Source organism: Aethina tumida, chromosome 2, assembly GCF_024364675.1.
Source record: "Aethina tumida isolate Nest 87 chromosome 2, icAetTumi1.1, whole genome shotgun sequence".
Classification (NCBI taxonomy): Eukaryota; Metazoa; Arthropoda; class Insecta; order Coleoptera; family Nitidulidae; genus Aethina; species Aethina tumida.
In genome coordinates, this window is record NC_065436.1 from 1,827,574 (window position 1) to 1,854,306 (window position 26,733).

Sequence of the window (26,733 nt, forward strand, 5' to 3'; positions counted from 1 at the left end):
AGGAAGCTACGTACACACGTTTAGGCTCTCCTTACATCTTTATACTGGACAATCACTTCATTTTCCATCCATTTACGTGCTGATTCTACTGATGATGTTTCCCCTGGAGTTGAGGTCTTAATATAATAGAAGAGAAGTGCTTGCTCCTTCTTTTAACAATATAACAGTGGTAAAATTAGTCTTGGCAAGTACCAGGAGCTTGCCCTAGGTCTGGACTCAGCAAAAAGGAATTGGAGGAAGCTACGTACACACGTTTAGGCACTCCTTACATCTTTATATTGGACAATCACTTCATTTTCCATCCATTTACGTCCTGATTCTACTGATGATGTTTTCCCTGGAGTTGAGGTCTTAATATAATAGAAGAGAAGTGCTTCCTCCTTCTTTTAACAATAAAACAGTGGTAAAATTTGTCTTGGCAAGTACCAGGAGCTTGCCCTAGGTCTGAACTCTACAAAAAGGAATTGGAGGAAGCTACGTACACACGTTTAGGCTCTCCTTACATCTTTGTACTGGACAATCACTTCATTTTCCATCCATTTACGTCCTGATTCTACTGATGATGTTTTCCCTGGAGTTGAGGTCTTAATATAATAGAAGAGAAGTGCTTCCTCCTTCTTTTAACAATAAATCAGTGGTAAAATTAATCTTGGCAAGTACCAGGAGCTTGCCCTAGGTCTGGACTCAACAAAAAGGAATTGGAGGAAGCTACGTACACACGTTTAGGCACTCCTTACATCTTTATACTGGACAATCACTTCATTTTCCATCCATTTATGTCCTGATTCTACTGATGATGTTTCCCCTGGAGTTGAGGTCTTAATATAATAGAAGAGAAGTGCTTCCTCCTTCTTTTAACAATAAAACAGTGGTAAAATTTGTCTTGGCAAGTACCAGGAGCTTGCCCTAGGTCTGAACTCTACAAAAAGGAATTGGAGGAAGCTACGTACACACGTTTAGGCTCTCCTTACATCTTTGTACTGGACAATCACTTCATTTTCCATCTATTTACGTTCTGATTCTACTGATGATGTTTTCCCTGGAGTTGAGGTCTTAATATAATAGAAGGGAAGTGCTTCCTCCTTCTTTTAACAATAAAACAGTGGTAAAATTAGTCTTGGCAAGTACCAGGAGCTTGCCCTAGGTCTGGACTCGACAAAAAGGAATTGGAGGAAGCTACGTACACAAGTTTTGGCACTCTTTACATCTTTATACAGGACAATCACTTCATTTTCCATCTATTTACGTTCTGATTCTACTGATGATGTTTTCCCTGGAGTTGAGGTCTTAATATAATAGAAGAGAAGTGCTTCCTCCTTCTTTTAACAATAAAACAGTGGTAAAATTAGTCTTAGCAAATACCAGGAGCTTGCCCTAGGTCTGGACTCAACAAAAAGGAATTGGAGGAAGCTACGTACACACGTTTAGGCTCTCCTTACATCTTTATACTGGACAATCACTTCATTTTCCATCCATTTACGTCCTGATTCTACTGATGATGTTTTCCCTGGAGTTGAGGTCTTAATATAATAGAAGTGCTTCCTCCTTCTTTTAACAATAAAACAGTGGTAAAATTAGTCTTGGCAAGTACCAGAAGCTTGCCCCAGGTCTGGACTCAACAAAAAGGAATTGGAGGAAGCTACGTACACACGTTTAGGCACTCCTTACATCTTTATACTGGACAATCACTTCATTTTCCATCCATTTATGTCCTGATTCTACTGATGATGTTTCCCCTGGAGTTGAGGTCTTAATATAATAGAAGAGAAGTGCTTCCTCCTTCTTTTAACAATAAAACAGTGGTAAAATTAGTCTTAGCAAATACTAGGAGCTTGCCCTAGGTCTGGACTCAACAAAAAGGAATTGGAGGAAGCTACGTACACACGTTTAGGCACTCCTTACATCTTTATACTGGACAATCACTTCATTTTCCATCCATTTACGTCCTGATTCTACTGATGATGTTTCCCCTGGAGTTGAGGTCTTAATATAATAGAAGAGAAGTGCTTCCTCCTTCTTTTAACAATAAAACAGTGGTAAAATTAGTCTTAGCAAGTACCAGGAGCTTGCCCTAGGTCTGGACTCAACAAAAAGGAATTGGAGGAAGCTACGTACACACGTTTAGGCACTCCTTACATCTTTATACTGGACAATCACTTCATTTCCATCTATTTACGTCCTGATTTTACTGTAAGTCTTAATGTAATAGAAGAGAAATTAATTAATAAATTTTAAATAATGATAAATTGCATCACTTACATTATATTAATTGTTTAAAAATATTAATTTAATTTAGTTGAGAGTCGACAATTAATTAAAATTTTATTGTTTTATTTATAAATTAACATTAATTAATATTTATATTTACTCCATTTAATAAATTTTGCTATTTTCATTAAAATTTATCATATATTAATATTAATATTTAGTCCAATTAACTTATATATATTATTTATATTAGTTTTCGTAAGTACCAGGAACTTGCCCTAGGTCTGACTTACAAAAAGGAATTGAAGGAAGCTACGTACACAAGTTTTGGCACTCTTTACATCTTTGTACTGGACAATCACTTCATTTTCCATCCATTTACGTCCTGATTCTACTGATGATGTTTTCCCTGGAGTTGAGGTCTTAATATAATAGAAGAGAAGTGCTTCCTCCTTCTTTTAACAATAAAACAGTGGTAAAATTAGTCTTGGCAAGTACCAGAAGCTTGCCCCAGGTCTGGACTCAACAAAAAGGAATTGGAGGAAGCTACGTACACACGTTTAGGCACTCCTTACATCTTTATACTGGACAATCACTTCATTTTCCATCCATTTACGTCCTGATTCTACTGATGATGTTTTCCCTGGAGTTGAGGTCTTAATATAATAGAAGAGAAGTGCTTCCTCCTTCTTTTAACAATAAAACAGTGGTAAAATTAGTCTTAGCAAGTACCAGGAGCTTGCCCTAGGTCTGGACTCAACAAAAAGGAATTGGAGGAAGCTACGTACACACGTTTAGGCACTCCTTACATCTTTATACTGGACAATCACTTCATTTTCCATCCATTTACGTCCTGATTCTACTGATGATGTTTTCCCTGGAGTTGAGGTCTTAATATAATAGAAGTGCTTCCTCCTTCTTTTAACAATAAAACAGTGGTAAAATTAGTCTTGGCAAGTACCAGAAGCTTGCCCCAGGTCTGGACTCAACAAAAAGGAATTGGAGGAAGCTACGTACACACGTTTAGGCACTCCTTACATCTTTATACTGGACAATCACTTCATTTTCCATCCATTTATGTCCTGATTCTACTGATGATGTTTCCCCTGGAGTTGAGGTCTTAATATAATAGAAGAGAAGTGCTTCCTCCTTCTTTTAACAATAAAACAGTGGTAAAATTAGTCTTAGCAAATACTAGGAGCTTGCCCTAGGTCTGGACTCAACAAAAAGGAATTGGAGGAAGCTACGTACACACGTTTAGGCACTCCTTACATCTTTATACTGGACAATCACTTCATTTTCCATCCATTTACGTCCTGATTCTACTGATGATGTTTCCCCTGGAGTTGAGGTCTTAATATAATAGAAGAGAAGTGCTTCCTCCTTCTTTTAACAATAAAACAGTGGTAAAATTAGTCTTAGCAAGTACCAGGAGCTTGCCCTAGGTCTGGACTCAACAAAAAGGAATTGGAGGAAGCTACGTACACACGTTTAGGCACTCCTTACATCTTTATACTGGACAATCACTTCATTTCCATCTATTTACGTCCTGATTTTACTGTAAGTCTTAATGTAATAGAAGAGAAATTAATTAATAAATTTTAAATAATGATAAATTGCATCACTTACATTATATTAATTGTTTAAAAATATTAATTTAATTTAGTTGAGAGTCGACAATTAATTATATAATTTATGTTACACGTCAGGAAGTACACAGAAGTCGTCACCGTGTGATCGAAAGAAACTTGTAAATCTAATAAGGCAATTCGATTAAACATTAGTACTAATTAATTATGGAACGGTCTTGTTAATTCAATCTAAATAGGGAAACATGATAAATAATAATGTGTGCGAACAGAATCGGCGTGGTGAAAAAGGGAAAGAGACGAAAATGCGAAAAATCCTACGACGCCGCTGACTGCGAACAACCAATTAATTAAACGAAAATTATAATAATTAAGTCCCGGTAAATATATGTCCGATTGAGTGCATTTTACAAAGTCCACCATTTAAATGCAAATGACATAATTTTACCGTTTAAAACGTAATCTAATTAATATTAATGCGTTTCGTGGTTCGGATTTTATGTTATTTAAGCTTTGATGGAAGGCGGTGGAGACGTGGTACCAGTGTTATGATTATGGTGCACTCTTACTCGTACTGGTACTCGTACATTGTGCTTGAGCATGCAGAACGCCTGCTTTTTTTTTCTTTTTTTATTGGAGAGATGTACGGGGACCGTTTTGCCGTTTTTCAACTAAATTAATTTACACAATTAAATAAATTAAGTTATTTAAATTCGGTTTATCTTAATCTAATGAGTGAAAATTTCAAAACTTAATTAGAAACTGTTGACTAAAACAAAATAATTTCTTATTGTGAATGTTTAAATCTAAATGCATAATCAGAAAAGTAACTTAATAATTATTAATTATGTTTAATTGCATATTTATTGCTTCAATTAGGTTTGTTAACTGTTATTAACTTATTTTTATACCATTTTGTTTATCTTATTAATTTTCATTTAAATGTTACTTAATTTTAATTTTAAATAAATATAATTTAAAAAATTATCCTTTATCATCTCAAAATATACAGTAGTGGACAAAATTGTAGCAACTTCTTAAAAAGTTAAATATTTTAGTCATAACTTTTTTATTTGATGTAAACTGTTTAAATAATTAATTAATTTACTATTGTTGTTTTATACTTTGTTACAAAAATTACTATATTCCTTTTCCATAAAATGTTACGTATATTTTTCTGTATTGGGCTGGACATAAATATGGGAACTTTAATTTTGAAGGGAATTTTTAATTATTAAATCTGTTATTACCTTATTTTTTATCCCATTTTGTTTGTCTTATAAACATAATTTATAATAAATTTTCATTTAAATGTTATTTAGTTTTAGTTTTAATTATATATAATTTAAAAAATTATCCTTTTTCACCTCAAAATATACAATGGTGGACAAAATTGTAGCAACTTCTTAAAAAGTTAAATATTTTAGTCATAACTTTTTTATTTGATGTAAACTGTTTAAATAATTAATTAATTTACTATTGTTGTTTTATACTTTGTTACAAAAATTACTATATTCCTTTTCCATAAAATGTTACGTATATTTTTCTGTATTGGGCTGGACATAAATATGGGAACTTTAATTTTGAAGGGAATTTTTAATTATTAAATCTGTTATTAACTTATTTTTTATCCCATTTTGTTTGTCTTATAAACATAATTTATAATAAATTTTCATTTAAATGTTATTTACTTTAGTTTTAATTAAATATAATTTAAAAAATTATCCTTTTTCACCTCAAAATATACAATGGCGGACAAAATTTTAGCAACTTCTTAAAAAGTTAAATATTTTAGATATAACTTTTTTATTTAATGTGAACTGTTTAAATAATTAATTAATTTACTGTTGTTGTTTTATACTTTGTTACAAAAATTACTATATTCCTTTTCCATAAAATGTTACGTATATTTTTCTGTATTGGGCTGGACATAAATATGGGAACTTTAATTTTGAAGGAAATTTTTAATTATTAAATCTGTGTTATTTAATTTAACATTAACATTTTGTATAATATAATTTTTATTTTATAATTTGGCCCATCTTTGTAACTTAGAATTGGCCATTTTCAAAATCTAAATGCATAATCAGAAAAGTAATTTAACAATTATTATATTTAATTGCAAATTTATTGCTTCAATTAAGTTTGTTGACTCTAATTAACTAATTTTTTATTTCATTTTGTAAAAATAAATGTAATTTGTAATAAATTTTCATTTAAATGTTACTTAATTTTAATTTTAATAAATACAATTTAAAATATCATGACCTGAAAATGTACATGATGGACAAAATTATAGCAACATTTTAAAAAGTTATAATATTAGATAGTCATAACTAACATTTTTGACACAACAACAAAAGAAACAATAAACATTATAGGTACTGGCGTCCAATTCAAGTACCACAGCTCATATTTTTATTATAACTATATTAATAGATTCCTATAATTATGTCTAGTACTGTAAGGACAAGAGCAAATATATCAATTATTATTTTATATTAATAAAATCTTATTTCTTAAATGTTGAATAAGATTTTTTATTGTAAATACACATCTTTACTTATATTTCTTTAAAAATAAATTTAATATATGAAATATTTTTAATATATAATAATATTTTTAGTATTTATTATTTTTATTAAACAAATTTACTTGATAATAAACTTAATTTTCTAAACAAAAGTAGTTTTTTTATGGTACGTCACCACGGTAGTACCGGTACACAAAAAGTAAGACAAATCAGGCCTTGTGCCGCAATGATAACCAAATGGACTGTCCAGCTCCAACAGTACCACCGGTGTAACAAACAGGTACCACCCAAAAACATATCGATGGCAAAGGAAAACCGGAAGGTAAAAAGGGGACGCATTATTGGAATAGTTCGGTGCGTCCCGCTGCGTCATTGTCGACCCATTCACGAAAATCTCGTGTACGCATCCAGAAAAAGGAAGCCGAAAAATGTGACGCTCCTTGATTGATTCTGGTGGTTTTTTTTTCTATTTCGGGGAAACGGTCGTTACGGTTAAATAACATGAAGGGGGGGGGGGGGTTGTAATGAACGAATCATTTTGTAGTTATTTTTTGACGGTTGTAAAGCAATAATGTGTTGAGCAATGTTTAGATTTGTAATTAGATCACCGATTAAAATTAAACAAAATGGATGTTATACGAAGTATTAATGTTAAATTAAATAACACAGATTAATCAATAAAAATCGCCTAGTTCCCATATTTATGTCCAGCTCAAGTTGCCACACTATTGACCACCACTGTAAGTAATTTAATTAAATAAAATTTTTTACACAGTTTCCTAAACAATTAATTTGTGTTTTACAGTTAACCAGATGCACCATAAGCACCACTTTATTATAGTTTTAGAAACGATCCAAATCCAACACGAAATAACTAATCTGGGTTGGACGGGTTCATCGACTAAATTATCCATTAAACCGTCCCATTAACCATGCAAAACTCGCATGCAATTATGTCAGGCAACATTAAACTAATCGATTGCGGAAGTAAACAACAGATTTCGTAACAATTAAAAACCGGAGAAGAACTTCGACCCGGACTGTTTCCGTGGTACCGTTCCGGTTTAAATTTCATCGCTCATTTACTTTCTTACTTCACTTCAGTGTGTGCTTTTTTGGAATGTTTTAATTATAATTAATTAACTCAATAATAGTCACATGATGAAGAAACTTGTGGAGGAGGACACACTTCATCATGGCCACATCCTGGAAGAGAAATGTTATAAACAAAGACTAAATGGTGGTCTTAAAGAAGCAAAGTTTCTTGTAAAAAGTAGAAGAACTATTAAATAATTAGTTAAAAATATTAATCTATATTTCGTATGGTAATCAAGACCATAAATATAAATAATTTAATTATCAAGATAAACAACATAAAAACGGTGCCACAGAGACCGATGATTTATTTGGTACGAAATAAAAATTGTGGCGATTTTAATGAACACATACAAGTATAAAAATTCAAAGTGGCGGCCTTTTGATTCAACCAAGACCCGATCACAATCTAAACAAGTTTCACCGTTCAATTTTCATAAAACCAATGCATATAAATTATCAATTTTATTTTTTCTTTTATTTTTATTATTTTCACCACCACCACTATAATTATCCGTCCGGCGAATCTAAAAGGAGAGCAATGTTAATTACAAAAACTATAATTGCGTTTACTCCATTTTTAAGTAGCGCCTTGTAATTACACTTCGTGACTGCAACGCTTGTTCGATTGTTAAATAAAATATCGGTAACGATTCGCGGGTAGTTTTTACCACCGTTTACGATTCTCAGATTCCATCGATATTTTATGTAAACGTTTATTACTGTAATTACTTTAAATACGTCTTCAATGAACAATTGTGGGTGATTTGTGTTAAGCATGTGCTTTATGATTTATTTAAATGAATTGCTTTATTATATTATTACATTTTTGTTCCAAATTGTATATTTTAATTGTCTTTTCTAACTGTATAGTCTGAACAAGAAGTTGAAACAATACTTTACATTGTACTACTTAGTCAAAGATGAGCTTTAGTCAATAGAAAAGGAGTTTTGCTACTTCATCACAACGCAAGACCACTTGTCGCATTAGAGGCTCAAAGGAAGCTTCAAAATGTTAAATGGGACCAACCACAGAGTACAGATGTCTCTCCATGACACTATTACTTATGTTTTATGTATTAAATGGTTTAATTCTGAAGAAGTCAACACTGAGGTTGATCTTTTCTCCAATTCCAAAAACCCAGAGCTTTTTCGTAGCATAAATATGCTTGTACAACGTACCTAATACGTCAGTTCCATCAAAATATAAAACCTGGATTAGTATCTGAGGTGGTGTCTTTGAAATGGGATGGGCTGGAATAAGCCACCATTCTTCCAGCGTTTCTTGATCAAGTCCTAATGAATAGAGGTGCGAGAACGATTGAACAACTCCTAAGCCTGGAGACTTGGTTGTAAAAGCTTCAGACATAAATCCATTGCGACCAGGAAGTAGTCTTTCACATTAACACCTCACCTTGATAACGAGGGAAGTTTTACATACTGTGAGCCCACCAAAAAGCAAATAAAAACGTACAAAAATACCTTCTGCTTCTTCAAGCTAGTAAACCAGTTGGAACAAAGCTTAAAAGAGTCTTAATCTAAGAAAGATTTTGATGACAGTCTGGTGACCTTCGAGTAAAACTTTACCTATGAACTACTTAGTCAAAGATGGGCTTCAGTCAATAGAAAAGGAGTTCTGCTACTTCATCACAACGCAAGACCACTTGTCGCATTAGAGGCTCAAAGGAAGCTTCAAAATGTTAAATGGGACCAACCACAGAGTCGAGATGTCTCTCCATGACACTATTACTTATGTTTTACTTAATAAACGGTTTAATTCTGAAGAGGTCAACACTGAGGTTGATCTTTTCTCCAATTCCAAAAACCCAGAGCTTTTTCGTAGCATAAATATGCTTGTACAACGTACCTAATACGTCAGTTCCATCAAAATATAAAACCTGGATTAGTATCTGAGGTGGTGCCTTTGAAATGGGATGGGCTGGAATAAGCCACCATTCTTCCAGCGTTTCTTGATCAAGTCCGAATTAATGGAGGTGTGAGAACGATTGAACAATTCCTAGGCCTGGGAACTTGGATGTAAAAGCTTCAGACATAAATCCATTGCGACCAGGAAGTAGTCTTTCACATTAACACCTCACTTTGATAACGAGGGTAGTTTTACATACTGGGAGTCCACCAAGAAGCAAATGAAAACGTACAAAAGGACCTTCTGCTTCTTAAAGCTAGTAAACCTGTTGAAACAATACTTAAAAGAGTCTTAATCCAAGAAAGATTTTGATGACAGTATGGTGACTTTCGAGTAAAACTTTACCTCTGTACTACTTAGTCAAAGATGAGCTTCAGTCAATAGAAAAGGAGTTTTGCTACTTCATCACAACGCAAGACCACTTGTCGCATTAGAGGCTCAAAGGAAGCTTCAAAATGTTAAATGGGACCAACCACAGAGTCGAGATGTCTCTCCATGACACTATTACTTATGTTTTACTTAATAAACGGTTTAATTCTGAAGAGGTCAACACTGAGGTTGATCTTTTCTCCAATTCCAAAAACCCAGAGCTTTTTCATAGCACAAATATGCTTGTACAACGTACCTAATACGTCAGTTCCGTCAAAATATAAAACCTGGATTAGTATCGAGGTGGTGTCTTTGAAATGGGATGGGCTGGAATAAGCCACCATTCTTCCAGCGTTTCTTGATCAAGTCCGAATTAATGGAGGTGTGAGAACGATTGAACAATTCCTAGGCCTGGGAACTTGGATGTAAAAGCTTCAGACATAAATCCATTGCGACTAGGAAGTAGTCTTTCACATTAATATCTCACCTTGATAACGAGGGAAGTTTTACATACTGGGAGTTCACCAAGAAGCAAATGAAAACGTACAAAAGGACCTTCTGCTTCTTAAAGCTAGTAAACCTGTTGAAACAATACTTAAAAGAGTCTTAATCCAAGAAAGATTTTGATGACAGTATGGTGACTTTCGAGTAAAACTTTACCTCTGTACTACTTAGTCAAAGTAGAGCTTCAGTCAATAGAAAAGGAGTTTTGCTACTTCATCACAACGCAAGACCACTTGTCGCATTAGAGGCTCAAAGGAAGCTTCAAAATGTTAAATGGGACCAACCACAGAGTACAGATGTCTCTCCATGACACTATTACTTATGTTTTATGTATTAAATGGTTTAATTCTGAAGAAGTCAACACTGAGGTTGATCTTTTTTCCAATTCCAAAAACTCAGAGCTCAGATTAGATATTTATATATATACTTTAATAATAAAGTGAAACACAAAACAACAAATAAATGATTATTTATGCAAAGAAAAACGATGGAAATTGTGGTGCATTTATCCATATTAGTTAATAGATTTAATTAATGCCTCAGCAAGTCCCATTAATTCATTAAACTCCTTGTTAAACTCATTGTTAAGTCCACATACACGTAGATAATATAAATTTTTCCATTTCACACGAACGCTTTTACGTATTACGTTCGAAATGGTGAATTGTAACTTGTTTTACTGGATTATTAACGCATTTCTGAGCAATTAACGTTCGCATTGTTGTTTGCAACGTTTAGCGGTAAATCTAGGAATTAACAGGTTAAGATACGCTTAAAAACGTTGAAAAATCGTTTCGGATTGAAATGAGCGTACGGACACGGTTCGATCTGTTTCTAACGTTCGACTGAAAACGAAACGTCGCATTCCGGAACCGTTTTCCCATTCCGTCTTGTCTTATCTTTCCTTTACTTCTATGAAATTCATTTTATTATGAGTCAATTAAAACATTTCAATTATTACTCTTTTACTTTAAAATATTTTATTCTTTTATACTATTATTATTTAAAATAATAATAATAATATTTTGATAATAATTTAAGACTGTTTTATGTTTATTATGTTCAAAAAATTATAAATTTAAAATTTGGACAGTTTAACATATTTATATATATTTTAATAATAAAATAAAATGTTTAAAATATGAAATGACAATTTTTCTTAATACACATTTTAAATAAATAATTAAATATTTAAATATTTTATTATATTAAATGGTAAAAAATATAAATAATTTGATAATAAAAATATTTTCTGATGGATTAAATTCATAATGACAATAATTTCTTAAAAACCACCCCATTTTATAAAGAAATATATTTTTTAAGACACTTCTGTATTTTTATTAGATTTAAAAAATTATAAATATAAAATTTGGACAATTTAACATGTTTATATATATTTTAATAATAAAATAAAAAGATTAAAATATGCAATGACAATTTTCCATTATGCATATTTTAAATAAACAATTAAATATTTAAATATTTTAATATATTAAATATTAAATAATATAAATAATTTGATAATAAAAATATTTCCTGATGAACTAAGTTCATGACAAAAAGGAATAATTTTAATAAAATAAAATAGATAAAATATGTAATAATTTTGTATATTTTTTATTAGTTATTAGCAAAATTCTTTTTCTGATTTCTTCAATGTTTATTTAAGAAATTTTTGAAGTAACTTTTAACACTTAAGAGATTACAAATATAATATTTCCTTTAAGCCGTTCTAACATAGATTGATAATTTATTTTGTCCAGCATCTATTGACATTCCTAAGAACCTAAGAACCTAAGAACCTGACAACCTAAGAACCTGAGAGACGTTCCATTCTCAATGCCGATCGTCAATAAAGCGGACAGGTCCCCGAAAACAAGTGACTGAAAACGAAATAAAATCAAACCGCCCATAAACAACGGCAACAACAACAACAATATCCATAACTTTGCGGGTGCAGCGGGTGCAGTAAAACGGTGTTTGCCGATATCCGTACCCCCATTGTCGACGGGCGAACTCCGGGAGCGCACTAATGCGCCAAACCGATTCCGCATCACGTATTCGGAGGGCGGTTTGCGCGTCCCGCAGGTGAGAGCCGGCCCGGCCCGGTTTCCCGGTAAGCGGCCGACCGTACCTGTCGAAAAATCACGGAGCAAGTGCCCGCGAGACTGTGGGACTGTGGGAACGCATCTAGCTCGTCTGGCTGGCCTAGCTTGCCTAGCTCGTCTGGCTGGACCCGTCGTTGACGTTTATTGCTGCTTTACGGTCCTACATTAACATGGAATTGTTGCAAATTAATCAATACGATGAAGTATTTTATTATTGAACAGTTTTTCGTTACCAAATTATTTTCAATTAACTTGACTTTCATGTTTAATGGTTGAAACTGATCTTTTTTGTACCATCAGATAAATATTATCAATTCAGTAAAGAATGAAAATTTGTTTCAAATGGACAGAAACAAAATCAAAGCGTTAAACAAGAACGTTTCTTTCCTTTTCAAATTACTCCAAAGAGGAAGATTTTTTTAATTCAATTCAATACGATATTAATCTTAATGAATATCTATCAATATATTAAATATTAAAAAAGTAATATTTTTAAGATGTTTTAACTTGATTTTAACAAAATATTCAAAAGGAAACATCTTAGTGATAAAGTTATAATTAAATCAAAATAAATTTATAAAAATTATCTCATTTTAAAGTAAAAGGATTAATTTACTTAACATTTTTATGGTTTTAAGGGTTGAAATTAATCTACTTGTTTCAGAAATCTTTATAATATCATCAGATAAATATTATCAATTCAGTAAAGAATAGAAAATTGTTTCAAAAGGACAGAAACAAAATCAAAACGTTAAAGAAGAATGTTTCTTTCCGCTTCAAATTACTCCAAAGAGGAAGATTTTTTTAATTCATTTCAATACGATATTAATCTTAATGAATATCAATCAATGTGTTAAATATTAAAAAAGTAATATTTTTAAGATGATTTAACTTGATTTTAACAAAATAATCAGAATGAAACATCAAAGTGATAAAGTTATAATTAAATCAAAATAAATTTATTAAAATTATCTCATTTTAGAGTGAAAGGATTAATTTACTCAACATTTTTATGGTTTTGAGGGTTGAAATTAATCTACTTGTTTCAGAAATCTTTTTAATACCATCAGATAAATATTATCACTTCAGTAAAGAATGGAAACTTGTTTCAAAAGGACAGAAACAAAATCAAAACGTTAAAGAAGAATGCTTCTTTCCTTTTCAAATTACTCCAAGAGGAAGATTTTTTTAATTCAATTCAATACGATATTAATCTTAATGAATATCAATCAATATATTAAATATTAAAAAAGTAATATTTTTAAGGTGATTTAACTTGATTTTAACAAAATAATCAGAATGAAACATCTCAGTGATAAAGTTATAATTAAATCAAAATAAATTTATTAAAATTATCTCATTTTAGAGTGAAAGGATTAATTTACTCAACATTTTTATGGTTTTGAGGGTTGAAATTAATCTACTTGTTTCAGAAATCTTTATAATATCATCAGATAAATATTATCAATTCAGTAAAGAATAGAAAATTGTTTCAAAAGGACAGAAACAAAATCAAAACGTTAAAGAAGAATGTTTCTTTCCTCTTCAAATTACTCCAAAGAGGAAGATTTTTTTAATTCATTTCAATACGATATTAATCTTAATGAATATCAATCAATATATTAAATATTAAAAAAGTAATATTTTTAAGGTGATTTAACTTGATTTTAACAAAATAATCAGAATGAAACATCTCAGTGATAAAGTTATAATTAAATCAAAATAAATTTATTAAAATTATCTCATTTTAGAGTGAAAGGATTAATTTACTCAACATTTTTATGGTTTTGAGGGTTGAAATTAATCTACTTGTTTCAGAAATCTTTTTAATACCATCAGATAAATATTATCACTTCAGTAAAGAATGGAAACTTGTTTCAAAAGGACAGAAACAAAATCAAAACGTTAAAGAAGAATGCTTCTTTCCTTTTCAAATTACTCCAAGAGGAAGATTTTTTTAATTCAATTCAATACGATATTAATCTTAATGAATATCAATCAATATATTAAATATTAAAAAAGTAATATTTTTAAGGTGATTTAACTTGATTTTAGCAAAATAATCAGAATGAAACATCTCAGTGATAAAGTTATAATTAAATCAAAATAAATTTATTAAAATTATCTCATTTTAGAGTGAAAGGATTAATTTACTCAACATTTTTATGGTTTTGAGGGTTGAAATTAATCTACTTGTTTCAGAAATCTTTTTAATACCATCAGATAAATATTATCACTTCAGTAAAGAATGGAAACTTGTATCAAAAGGACAGAAACAAAATCAAAACGTTAAAGAAGAATGCTTCTTTCCTTTTCAAATTACTCCAAGAGGAAGATTTTTTTAATTCAATTCAATACGATATTAATCTTAATGAATATCAATCAATATATTAAATATTAAAAAAGTAATATTTTTAAGGTGATTTAACTTGATTTTAACAAAATAATCAGAATGAAACATCTCAGTGATAAAGTTATAATTAAATCAAAATAAATTTATTAAAATTATCTCATTTTAGAGTAAAAGGATTAATTTACTTAACATTTTTATGGTTTTAAGAGTTGAAATTAATCTACTTGTTTCAGAAATCTTTTTAATATCATCAGATAAATATTATCAATTCAGTAAAGAATGGAAAATTGTTTCAAAAGGACAGAAACAAAATCAAAACGTTAAAGAAGAATGTTTTTTTCCTTTCCAAATTACTCCAAGAGGAAGATTTTTTTAATTCAGTTCAATACCATATTAATCTTAATAAATATCAATCAATATGTTAAATATTAAAAAAGTGATAATTTTAAGATGTTTTAACTTAATTTTTACAAAACAATCAGGATGAAACATCTCAGTGATAAAGTTATAATTAAATCAAAATAAATTTATAAAAATTATCTCTTTTTAGAGTAAAAGGATTCATTTACTTAACATTTTTATGGTTTTAAAAGTTGAAATTAATGTACTTCTTTCAGAAATCTTTTTAATACCATCAGGTAAATATTATCAATTCAATAAAAAATGGAAAATTGTTTCAAAAAGGCAGAAATGAAATCAAAGGATCTGAAAGCAATATGTTAGTAACATTATTTCTTATTCCTTGAGTTAAAATTTGTATAATACTTTCAAAATTCCTGTAAAACAATCAGATAACTTTTATAAATTCGACATAGAGAATAGAAAACCGTTTCTCAAGAACGGCAGCAGAGAAAAAAATCAATACAATTACAAAATCTAATTCCTTTGTTATACACATTCAATACGTCTATCCATAAAAAAATCAAAACAGCTAAATTGCCGCTAAAATGGAAAACAATTAACATGAAATCGAAAGCGTTTTGCATGTGACCGTTTAAATGTGACTGCTTTCCCACACAATCGCAATGGAAATAGCCCCGCGTCGTTGATTTTTTTACAACAAAATGTGTGCATGAAAGTAATACGCCTGTCCCAATTAAAACACCACAATGCGGACTAATTAAATCGCGTTAGCGCTGCCATAAATTCATAAATCGGTGAAAAGTCAAAGATGTGGAAGCCGGATTATTCCGGATTATCGGTCGGAGCTGAATGGCACTTGGCAGGTTCGGTTTTTCCAAAATTTGCTAAGCTCCGTTTTGTTTGCGGTAGTTAATGGGTAATTAATGCCTTTTTAATATTTCAAGGCGCGACTTGCTGAATGAGTAATACTTTCTCATAAAATACAACAATTTCCTTATTATGCGTCTATTTTTTTACCAGATAATTGTTGTAATACTAATATAGAACATGGTAATTATAATTAAATCTCAAGTCTGCATACAATACGAGGAGTAAAACTATTAATAAACATTTGTGGCCTTCAATAACTAAAGATAATTTAATTTTGTTATGCAAAATATCCAATACAAATGAAAAAATTGTTAAAACCGACTTAAGTTTATCATTTTTTTAATATTGAACATATTGATTGATATTCATTAAGATTAATATCGTATTGAACTGAATTAAAAAAATCTTCCTCTTGGAGTAATTTGAAAAGGAAAGAAACATTCTTCTTTAACGTTTTGATTTTGTTTCTGTCCTTTTGAAACAAATTTCCATTCTTTACTGAATTGATAATATTTATCTGATGGTTTTAAAAAGATTTCTGAAACAAGTAGATTAATTTCAACCCTTAAAACCATAAAAATGTTAAGTAAATTAATCCTTTTACTCTAAAATGAGATAATTTTTATAAATTTATATTGATTTAATTATAACTTTATCACTGAGATGTTTCCTTCTGATTGTTTTGTAAAAATCAAGTTAAAACATCTTAAAATTATCACTTTTTTAATATCTAACATATTGATTGATATTTATTAAGATTAATATGGTATTGAACTGAATTTAAAAAATCTTTCTCTTGGAGTAATTTGAAAAGGAAAGAAACATTCTTCTTTAACGTTTTGATTTTGTTTCTGTCCTTTTGAAACAAATTTCCATTCTTTACTGAATTGATAATATTTATCTGATGGTTTTAAAAAGATTTCTGAAACAAGTAGATTAATTTCAACCCTTAAAACCATAAAAATGTTAAGTAAATTAATCCTTTTACTCTAAAATGAGATAATTTTTATAAATTTATTTTGATTTAATTATAACTTTATCACTGAGATGTTTCCTTCTGATTGTTTTGTAAAAATCAAGTTAAAACATCTTAAAATTATCACTTTTTTAATATCTAACATATTGATTGATATTTATTAAGATTAATATGGTATTGAACTGAATTTAAAAAATCTTTCTCTTGGAGTAATTTGAAAAGGAAAGAAACATTCTTCTTTAACGTTTTGATTTTGTTTCTGTCCTTTTGAAACAAATTTCCATTCTTTACTGAATTGATAATATTTATCTGATGGTTTTAAAAAGATCTCTGAAACAAGTAGATTAATTTTAACCCTTAAAACCATAAAAATGTTAAGTAAATTAATTCTTTTACTCTAAAATGAGATAATTTTTATAAATTTATTTTGATTTAATTATAACTTTATCACTAAGATGTTTCCTTCTGATTATTTTGTTAAAATCAAGTTAAATCATCTTAAAAATATTACTTTTTTAATATTTAATATATTGATTGATATTTATTACTATTAATATTGTATTGAAATAAATTTAAAAAATCTTCCTCTTGGAGTAATTTGAAAAGGAAAGAAACATTCTTCTTTAACGTTTTGATTTTGTTTCTGTCCTTTTGAAACAAATTTCCATTCTTTACTGAATTGATAATATTTATCTAATGGTTTTAAAAAGATTTCTGAAACAAGTAGATTAATTTCAACCCTTAAAACCATAAAAATGTTAAGTAAATTAATCCTTTTACTCTAAAATGAGATAATTTTTATAAATTTATTTTGATTTAATTATAACTTTATCACTAAGATGTTTCCTTCTGATTATTTTGTTAAAATCAAGTTAAATCATCTTAAAAATATTACTTTTTTAATATTTAACACATTGATTGATATTCATTAAGATTAATATCGTATTGAACTGAATTAAAAAAATCTTCCTTTTGGAGTAATTTGAAAAGGAAAGAAACATTCTTCTCTAATATGTCCTTGAATAAATTATTCAGTCCAAAAGAAAAAAATTATTCAAAAAGAAATTCAATTTTGTGTTTCAAAAATTATATAGAAGAAAGTATTAAATAAATAATTTGTTAAGAGTAATTGTAAAATTTGGGAAATTCAAATGTTTAAATAATTTAATTTCTTCAAATTGGAAATATGTAAATAAAATTAAGATAACTATTTAATTTAAGATTTTGCTGTTTATTTTTAATGGTGTATACTGTTTAGGATAACTGGAATGTTTGGGAAAACATTATGAAACTCGCTTAATCATTGATAATAATAGGTGTGAAACTGTTTTGTGCATTTCAACAAAAATGTTAATACCGTCAAATAAGTGTGATTCACTTTGTGTGTGCAAAGTGCAAATTTTTAATTAAATAAGCATTTTATGAAATTTTAACAAGCCGCCGAATATATTACGATTTTTACGACGACCATAATTATTTTTAATAGTTTAATTATGACAAAATATGTTACTTTCTTAACGCCATTAATATTTATACGACCGTCGACAAGACTCCGTGGTTGCTGGAAAGTAATAAATGTAATGCATTATGTTTTTAAAACCAATAAACTTGTTTCTCACAGGAAAATTCGCCTGGAACATTTTCGACTTGTGCACCAGCCATTTTTTTTATTATTATTATTTTTTGCCAAGCCTTGAAGGTAATTATAAAATTATGATTAGCACACACAACATTCGAAGTTAATCTTTGAAATTATCTCGTAACTGGATATTGGGCACGCTTAAACACACACATTACAATATTAAATTATTTTAATAAACTTATAAAAACTATAATTACGGCATCATTGCTCATTTGAATACGAAAATGTGCACTATATGCTAATTTAATTATGAATATGGTTAATTGCCAATAAACAAACAACGATCAACGAATAAATCAATTAATTTTTAACGTTGCCACAAATAAATCTGACTTCATACTTTTTATACTATAAATTTTAGTTTATGTGGACATAAAAATTTGCGTCAATAAATCATAAAACATAATAGTTTGTTTCCCCCTCTTAACGTTCCCTTTCAAAACCACCCCGACATATTATATACGATTTATTTACTTTTTATGAAATATATTGATTAAATTTTATAATGAAATTTGTCATTATTTATCCCCCTCGTTAAAATTAGAATTTCAAATTTATGTAGTAATGGATAAAAATCTTCTCGTTGCTAATTATTCACCTCAGTCTAAGAATTAAAATTTATAAATTCAACAGAAAACCGATAAACACGGACAAATCCTGAACGAGTCATCTACCAATAATTTTTTTTATCATTATTCATTCATAATTTTTGACACCTTTAATTCATTTATTAAATTTAAACTCATTATTACTGTTAAATATGCAAATGTGATGTAATTTAAATAAATACAAAAATCAACTAATTACAAAATCCCCATTACTATATTAAAATTTAAAATTTGTGTGGTAATCTAAGTAAATATTTTTGTAGCTTATTATTCATCATGAAGTAAGAAATCAAATGACTAAAACTCATGAGTAAACCTGGACAAAGCCTAAAGTGAGCTTCCTTAGTTAATTATCCATCATAAAGAAGAAGTAAAGTGACTAAATTTCATGAAGAAATCGACTAGAGAACATATTTCTTTAATAACCTCATACAGTCACTTTTTTACCACCCTCTATTCTTTGAGTCTTTAAACTAATTATAAAATCCTCATTACTACATTAAGATTTAAAATTTTTGTAGTAATCTAATTAAATATTTTTGTAGCTTATTATTCATCATGAAGTAAGAAATCAAATGACTAAAACTCATGAGTAAATTTGGACAAAGCCTAAAGTGAGCTCCCTTAGTTAATTATTCATCATAAAGAAGAAGTAAAGTGACTAAATTTAATGAAGAAATCGACTAGAGAACATATTTCTTTAATAACCTCATACAGTCACTTTTTTACCACCCTCTATTCTTTGAGTCTTTAAACTAATTATAAAATCCTCATTACTACATTAAGATTTAAAATTTTTGTAGTAATCTAATTAAATATTTTTGTAGCTTATTATTCATCATGAAGTAAGAAATCAAATGACTAAAACTCATGAGTAAATTTGGACAAAGCCTAAAGTGAGCTCCCTTTGTTAATTATTCATCATAAAGAAGAAGTAAAGTGACTAAATTTCATGAAGAAATCGACTAGAGAACATATTTCTTTAATAACCTCTTACAGTCACTTCTTTACCATCCTCTATTCTTTGAGTCTTTAAACTAATTATAAAATCCTCATTACTACATTAGGATTTAAAATTTTTGTAGTAATCCAATTAAATATTTTTGTAGCTTATTATTCATCATGAAGTAAGAAATCAAATGACTAAAACTCATGAGTAAACCTGGACAAAGCCTAAAGTGAGCTTCCTTAGTTAATTATCCATCATAAAGAAGAAGTAAAGTGACTAAATTTAATGAAGAAATCGACTAGAGAACATATTTCTTTAATAACCTCATACAGTCACTTTTTTACCACCCTCTATTCTTTGAGTCTTTAAACTAATTATAAAATCCTCATTACTACATTAAGATTTAAAATTTTTGTAGTAATCCAATTAAATATTTTTATAGCTTATTATTCATCATGAAGTAAGAAATCAAATGACTAAAACTCATGAGTAAACCTGGACAAAGCCTAAAGTGAGCTCCCTTAGTTAATTATTCATCATAAAGAAGAAGTAAAGTGACTAAATTTCATGAAGAAATCGACAAGAAAACATATTTCTTTAATAACCTCATACAGTCACTTTTTTACCACCCTCTATTCTTTGAGTCTTTAAACTAATTATAAAATCCTCATTACTACATTAAGATTTAAAATTTTTGTAGTAATCCAATTAAATATTTTTATAGCTTATTATTCATCATGAAGTAAGAAATCAAATGACTAAAACTCATGAGTAAACCTGGACAAAGCCTAAAGTGAGCTCCCTTAGTTAATTATTCATCATAAAGAAGAAGTAAAGTGACTAAATTTCATGAAGAAATCGACAAGAGAACATATATCTTTAATAACCTCATACAGTCACTTTTTTACCCCCTCTATTCTTTGAGTCTTTAAACTAATTATAAAATCCTCATTACTACATTAAGATTTAAAATTTTTGTAGTAATCCAATTAAATATTTTTATAGTTAATTATTCATCATGAAGTAAGAAATCAGATGACTAAAACTCATGAGTAAACCTGGACAAGGCCTAAAGTGAGCTCTCTTTGTTAATTATTCATCATAAAGAAGAAGTAAAGTGACTAAATTTCATGAAGAAATCGACTAGAGAACATATTTCTTTAATAACCTCATACAGTCACTTCTTTACCATCCTCTATTCTTTGAGTCTTTAAACTAATTATAAAATCCTCATTACTACATTAAGATTTAAAATTTTTGTAGTAATCTAATTAAATATTTTAATAGCTAATTATTGATCTTGAAGTAAGAAATTAAATGACTAAAACTCATGAGTAAACCTGGACAAAGCCTAAAGTGAGCTTCCTTAGTTAATTATCCATCATAAAGAAGAAGTAAAGTGACTAAATTTAATGAAGAAATCGACTAGAGAACATATTTCTTTAATTAACCTCATACAGTCACTTTTTTACCACCCTCTATTCTTTGAGTCTTTAAACTAATTATAAAATCCTCATTACTATATTAAAATTTAAAATTTTTTTAGTAATCCAATTAAATATTTTTATAGTTAATTATTCATCATGAAGTAAGAAATCAAATGACTAAAACTCATGAGTAAACCTGGACAAGGCCTAAAGTGAGCTTCCTTAGTTAATTAACCATCATAAAGAAGAAGTAAAGTAACTAAATTTAACGAAGAAATCGACTAGAGAACATATTTCTTTAATAACCTCATGCAGTCACTTTTTTACCACCCTCTATTCTTTGAGTCTTTAAACTAATTATAAAATCCTCATTACTACATTAAAATTTAAAATTTTTGTAGTAATCCAATTAAATATTTTTATAGTTAATTATTCATCATGAAGTAAGAAATCAGATGACTAAAACTCATGAGTAAACCTGGACAAGGCCTAAAGTGAGCTCCCTTTGTTAATTATTCACCATAAAGAAGAAGTAAAGTGACTAAATTTCTTGAAGAAATTGACAAGAGAACATATTTCTTTAATAATCTCTGTTTTCCTTCCATATTTATTATTCTCTTTTCTAAGTAAGGACTAAAATTCACGAGAAAACCGATAAACACCTACAAATCCTGAAAGGAGTCATCGCACAATAATTTGTCAAACATTTTGCCAACTAGAATCAGATTTGCGTTACTCTCCAATGAGTCACCAATTGAAAAATTATCCCTGGCGCTTCTGACGCCGCGATAACACGATAATAACGTCGTGCCTTATCACGAGGCTTTTGTCCACCTAACGAGGATATAGCCTATTATCGAATTTATCCCGCCCGCGGATAAAACTTCTCGGAACCGTCACGAATGTGGCAAACAAACAAATTGGAGTGATTTTTCTATTAGAATTTGCCCTAGATCACTCTTAATTGTTGTTGATGTTGTTGCTGTTTTACGTCATCCTTTAATACCTGTTAATTGGAACTTTGGTTTCCTTCCTTCCTTTGTGCACCTAGTGCAGTAAACTCCATTGTCAAAACACAAAATCGGGGTCTCTTTTTACCTAGTTAACACATCCGATAATAGGAAGTACCAGTTTTTGTTATGCGAGACGTAATAACTACGTGATCCTTGAATGGAAGTGCCACAACGAGGATCTTTGACGAGTCAAAATTGTCGTTGAACGAGAAGGAAGTTTCAAGGTTTTTCTCAGACAGATTTAATTGTAATGGACGAGTGCATGTCGGGATTAAACCTGGTGAATTTTTGCCACTTTCTCAGGCTCAATTTCGGAGTAATCCAATTTGTTTGGCGACCAATGTGGGATTAGAACCAGCTTTGGAAATGGAGAATGGCACTCGTCAGGAACCAATTGAAAGAAATAATAATCTCTAATTTTTAGATTAACAAAATTCCAATATTAATACAACAATTTCAATTATTTATGGCTTTAAGAGTTGAAATTTATTAATTCAGTAAAGAATGGAAATTTGTTTCAAAAGGACAGCAATTATTTAATACTTTCTTCTTTTTCATTTTTGTAAAATAAAATTTACAAGAGGAAATAACAAGAATTACAAGAGGAAATAACTTACTTCTTCTGGACTGAATAATTTATTCAATGACTGACAAATGACAAATGACAATGACAAATTTTGAATTTTAATTTTGAGGAATTATCAGAGGAAATAACGTTCTTCTTCTGGACTGAATAATTTATTCAAGGACTTATTTGTACTAATTGTAAATATTTGATTTACATATTTCAAATTTGAAGATATCATTTAGACATTTGAATTTCTTCTCAGATTTTACAATTATTCTTAAGAATTATTGAATACTTTCTTCTTTTTCTTTCTTGAAAACAAAATTTGAATTTTAATTTTGAGGAATTTTAAAAGAAAATAACTTTCTTTTTCTGGACTGAATAATTTATTCAAGGACTTATTTGTACTAACTATAAATATTTGATTTACATAATTCAAATTTGAAGAAGATATCATTTAAACATTTGAATTTCTTCCCAGATTTTACAGTCATTCTTTACAATTATATAATACTTTCTTCTTTTCCTTTTTTGAAAACAAAATTTGTATTTTACTTTTGACAAATTACAAAAGGATATAACTTTCTTCTTCTGGACTGAATAATTTATTCAAGGACTTATTTGTACTAATCGTAAATATTTGATTTACATAATTCAAATTTAAAGAAGATATCATTTAAACATTTGAATTTCTTCCCAGATTTTACAGTCATTCTTTACAATTATATAATACTTTCTTCTTTTCCTTTTTTGAAAACAAAATTTGTATTTTACTTTTGACAAATTACAAAAGGATATAACTTTCTTCTTCTGGACTGAATATTTTATTCAAGGACTTATTTGTACTAATCGTAAATATTTGATTTACGTATTACAAATTTGAAGATATCATTTATATATTTGAATTTCTTCCCCTATTTTATAATTATTCTTAACAATTATTTAATACTTTTTTCTTTTTTCTTTTTTGAAAACAAAATTTGAATTTTAATTTTGAGGAATTACAAGAGGAAATAACTTTCTTCTTCTGGACTGAATAATTTATTCAAGGACTTATTTGTACTAATTCTAAATATTTGATTTACATATTTCAAATTTGAAGATATCATTTAAATATTTAAATTTATTCCCAGATTTTACAATTATTCTTAAGAATTATTGAATACTTTCTTCTTTTTCTTTTTTGAAAACAAAATTTGAATTTTAATTTTGATGAATTACAAGAGGAAATAACTTTCTTCTTCTGAACTGAATAATTTATTTAAGGACTTATTTGTACTAATTGTAAATATTTGATTTACATATTTCAAATTTGAAGATATTATTTAAGTATTTGAATTTCTTCCCACATTTTACAGTTATTTTCAACAATTATTTAATACTTTCTTCTTTTTCTTTTTTGATGTATTTTACTTTTGACAAATTACAAGAGGAAATAACTTTCTTCTTCTGGACTGAATAATTTATTCAAAGACATATTTTTAGTAATTATAAATATTTGATTTACATATTTCCAATTTGAAGAAATGAAATCATTTAAATATTTGAATTTCTTCCAATGTTTTACAGTTATTCTTAGCAATTATTTAATATTTTCTTCCTTTTTTATATAGAAAAACAAAATTTGATTTTTAATTTTGAAAATTTACAGAAAGAAGTAACTTTATTCTTCTGGAGTGAATAATTTATTCAAGGACATACTTTTACTAATTCTAAATATTTATATATATTAATTTCATTTATTTTGCCAAAACAAGCTCATAAAAAACAATGTATTTGATTTATTTATCCCTTAATTGTTGAGAAATTCCAACAGAAGAAGAGCTGAAAGCAAATCAACCATCATTTTAATCAAAAACGCTCATCTTGTCGGAATCGCAAGAGGGCCCTTCATCTCCACCTCGCATCAACGTGTCAGGCCCACCGAATCGCCGTCCCGTCCCGTTCCCAACCCGTCGTGGCGTCCCGACCGGCGGTACCCCAAGCGAAGAACGCACTCTCGCACACACGTACCGTACATACGTAGTACGTACCCTCCGCCACCGGCACGAGATGAACCAGCGAGCGAGCGAGAGCGAGAGAGCGCGACTCGCCCCGGCGCGGGAGCGAGGCGAGCGAGCGTCCACAGGTAGAAGGCACATCATTAGTCCCCGGCTTCCCTCTCTCAGGTGACGAGACAATTGCACTTTCTTCGTGTCGCTCGCCTCCTCTCGCCGCCGCTTCGGTGCCGGTCGGCTCTCGGTCATGGCACGCCGTTCTTCTGTCGCTCAGTTCACGCGCACGAGTCGAACGGTTACGTTCTGGTCGATCGTCCTGTCCTCCGTGTGCCACGCCGAATAACGTAGCCGACTTGGGGGGATCGTGTGGATGTGAAAAAAACAACTTCGCACACACACACACACTCACACGACGGTCCGCCGTTGGTTTTTGGGGCCGGCCCGGTTTGGCTGCGGCGACTTTTTAAACAATCCGACTACACGAACGACGATGGTGTTTGATTATTAATTTAGTTCTTTTTTTTTTTAATGTTATATTAATCCGCGATAAAACGGGAAGTGTTGTTGTGTGGTGTAAATCGTTTTATAATTTCCAATTTGATTTTGGAAGTTCGGGTGTAATGAGATCGTTCTCGCAACGATGATTTGCGGGACTTGATTCTGTTTTGCTCTTGTGATGGTTCTCAACAGGCCAGGTGCTATGGGATTTTTATTTAATGTGAACATTGGGCCACCTTCATGTTACTGAAGTCTTTACAATGTACGTATGAAATGTTTCGTGGGTGTTTCGAAAAAAAAAACACTGATGGACTATCTTGTAGTTCTTGCATCTAAATTCAACGTCACCAAGTACTGTAAACACCTAAAATGGTAACGCTGATGTGTCCCGAAGGATGCTGAAGCAGATACAACTTCTTTCAACTTAATTAGAATGTCACCAAGACTTTAAATACCATAATTGGATACTCAACCTTGTGTTAGATCTACAAAAATCAAATATTTTGATTCCACTCTTTGAATATCAATGAATTTAGCTTTTTAATAAGCTTTCAAGACTTTAAATATCAAAATTGGTAACTCAAACCTCTTAAAATTCTAATATTTTGCTTCCATTCTTTGAACATCAATGAATTTAGCCTTCTAATAGGTTATCTCCAACGTTTCTTAGCTAAATTTAACTTCACCAAGACTTTAAATGCCAAAAATGGTGACTCAACCCTCTGGTAAATGGTTAAAAATTAAATATTTTGCTTCCATTCTTTGAATATCAATGAATTTAACCACTAATAGATCACCTCAGACTTCTTCCAGTTAAATTTAACATCTTCAATATTCTGTAACACCAAAAATAGTAATGAAAGTCTGTCGTCAATGATTAAAAATTAAATGTTTTGCTTCCATTTTTTGGATATCAATAAATTTAGCCACTAATAGATTACCTACAACTTCTTCAATTCAAATTTAACGTCAGGAAGACTTTAAATATCAAAAATGGCAACAAAAACCTGTTGTAAATTGGTTAAAAATCAAATATCTTGCTTCTATTCTTTGAACATCAATGAATTTAGCCTTCTAATAGGTTATCTCCAACTTTTTCTAGCTAAATTTAACTTCACCAAGACTTTAAATGT

General features: G+C 29.6%; 1 protein-coding gene across 3 annotated transcripts in view; it reads left to right on the forward strand.

Moving 5' to 3' along the window:
• LOC109605155 (protein spitz) overlaps positions 1 to 26,733 on the forward strand; it is a 180,537-nt gene that overhangs the window by 76,515 nt on the left and 77,289 nt on the right. Inside the window, exon 1 of one of the 3 annotated variants that reach the window (XM_049962746.1) lies at positions 25,380 to 25,862. The exons of the other annotated variants lie outside the window; for them this stretch is intronic. Within the exon in view, the coding sequence (XP_049818703.1) occupies positions 25,841 to 25,862 (22 nt within the window). The 5' untranslated portion in view covers positions 25,380 to 25,840. Of the gene's footprint in view, positions 1 to 25,379; positions 25,863 to 26,733 lie in introns of those variants that run through there. 3 annotated transcript variants of the gene reach the window in all.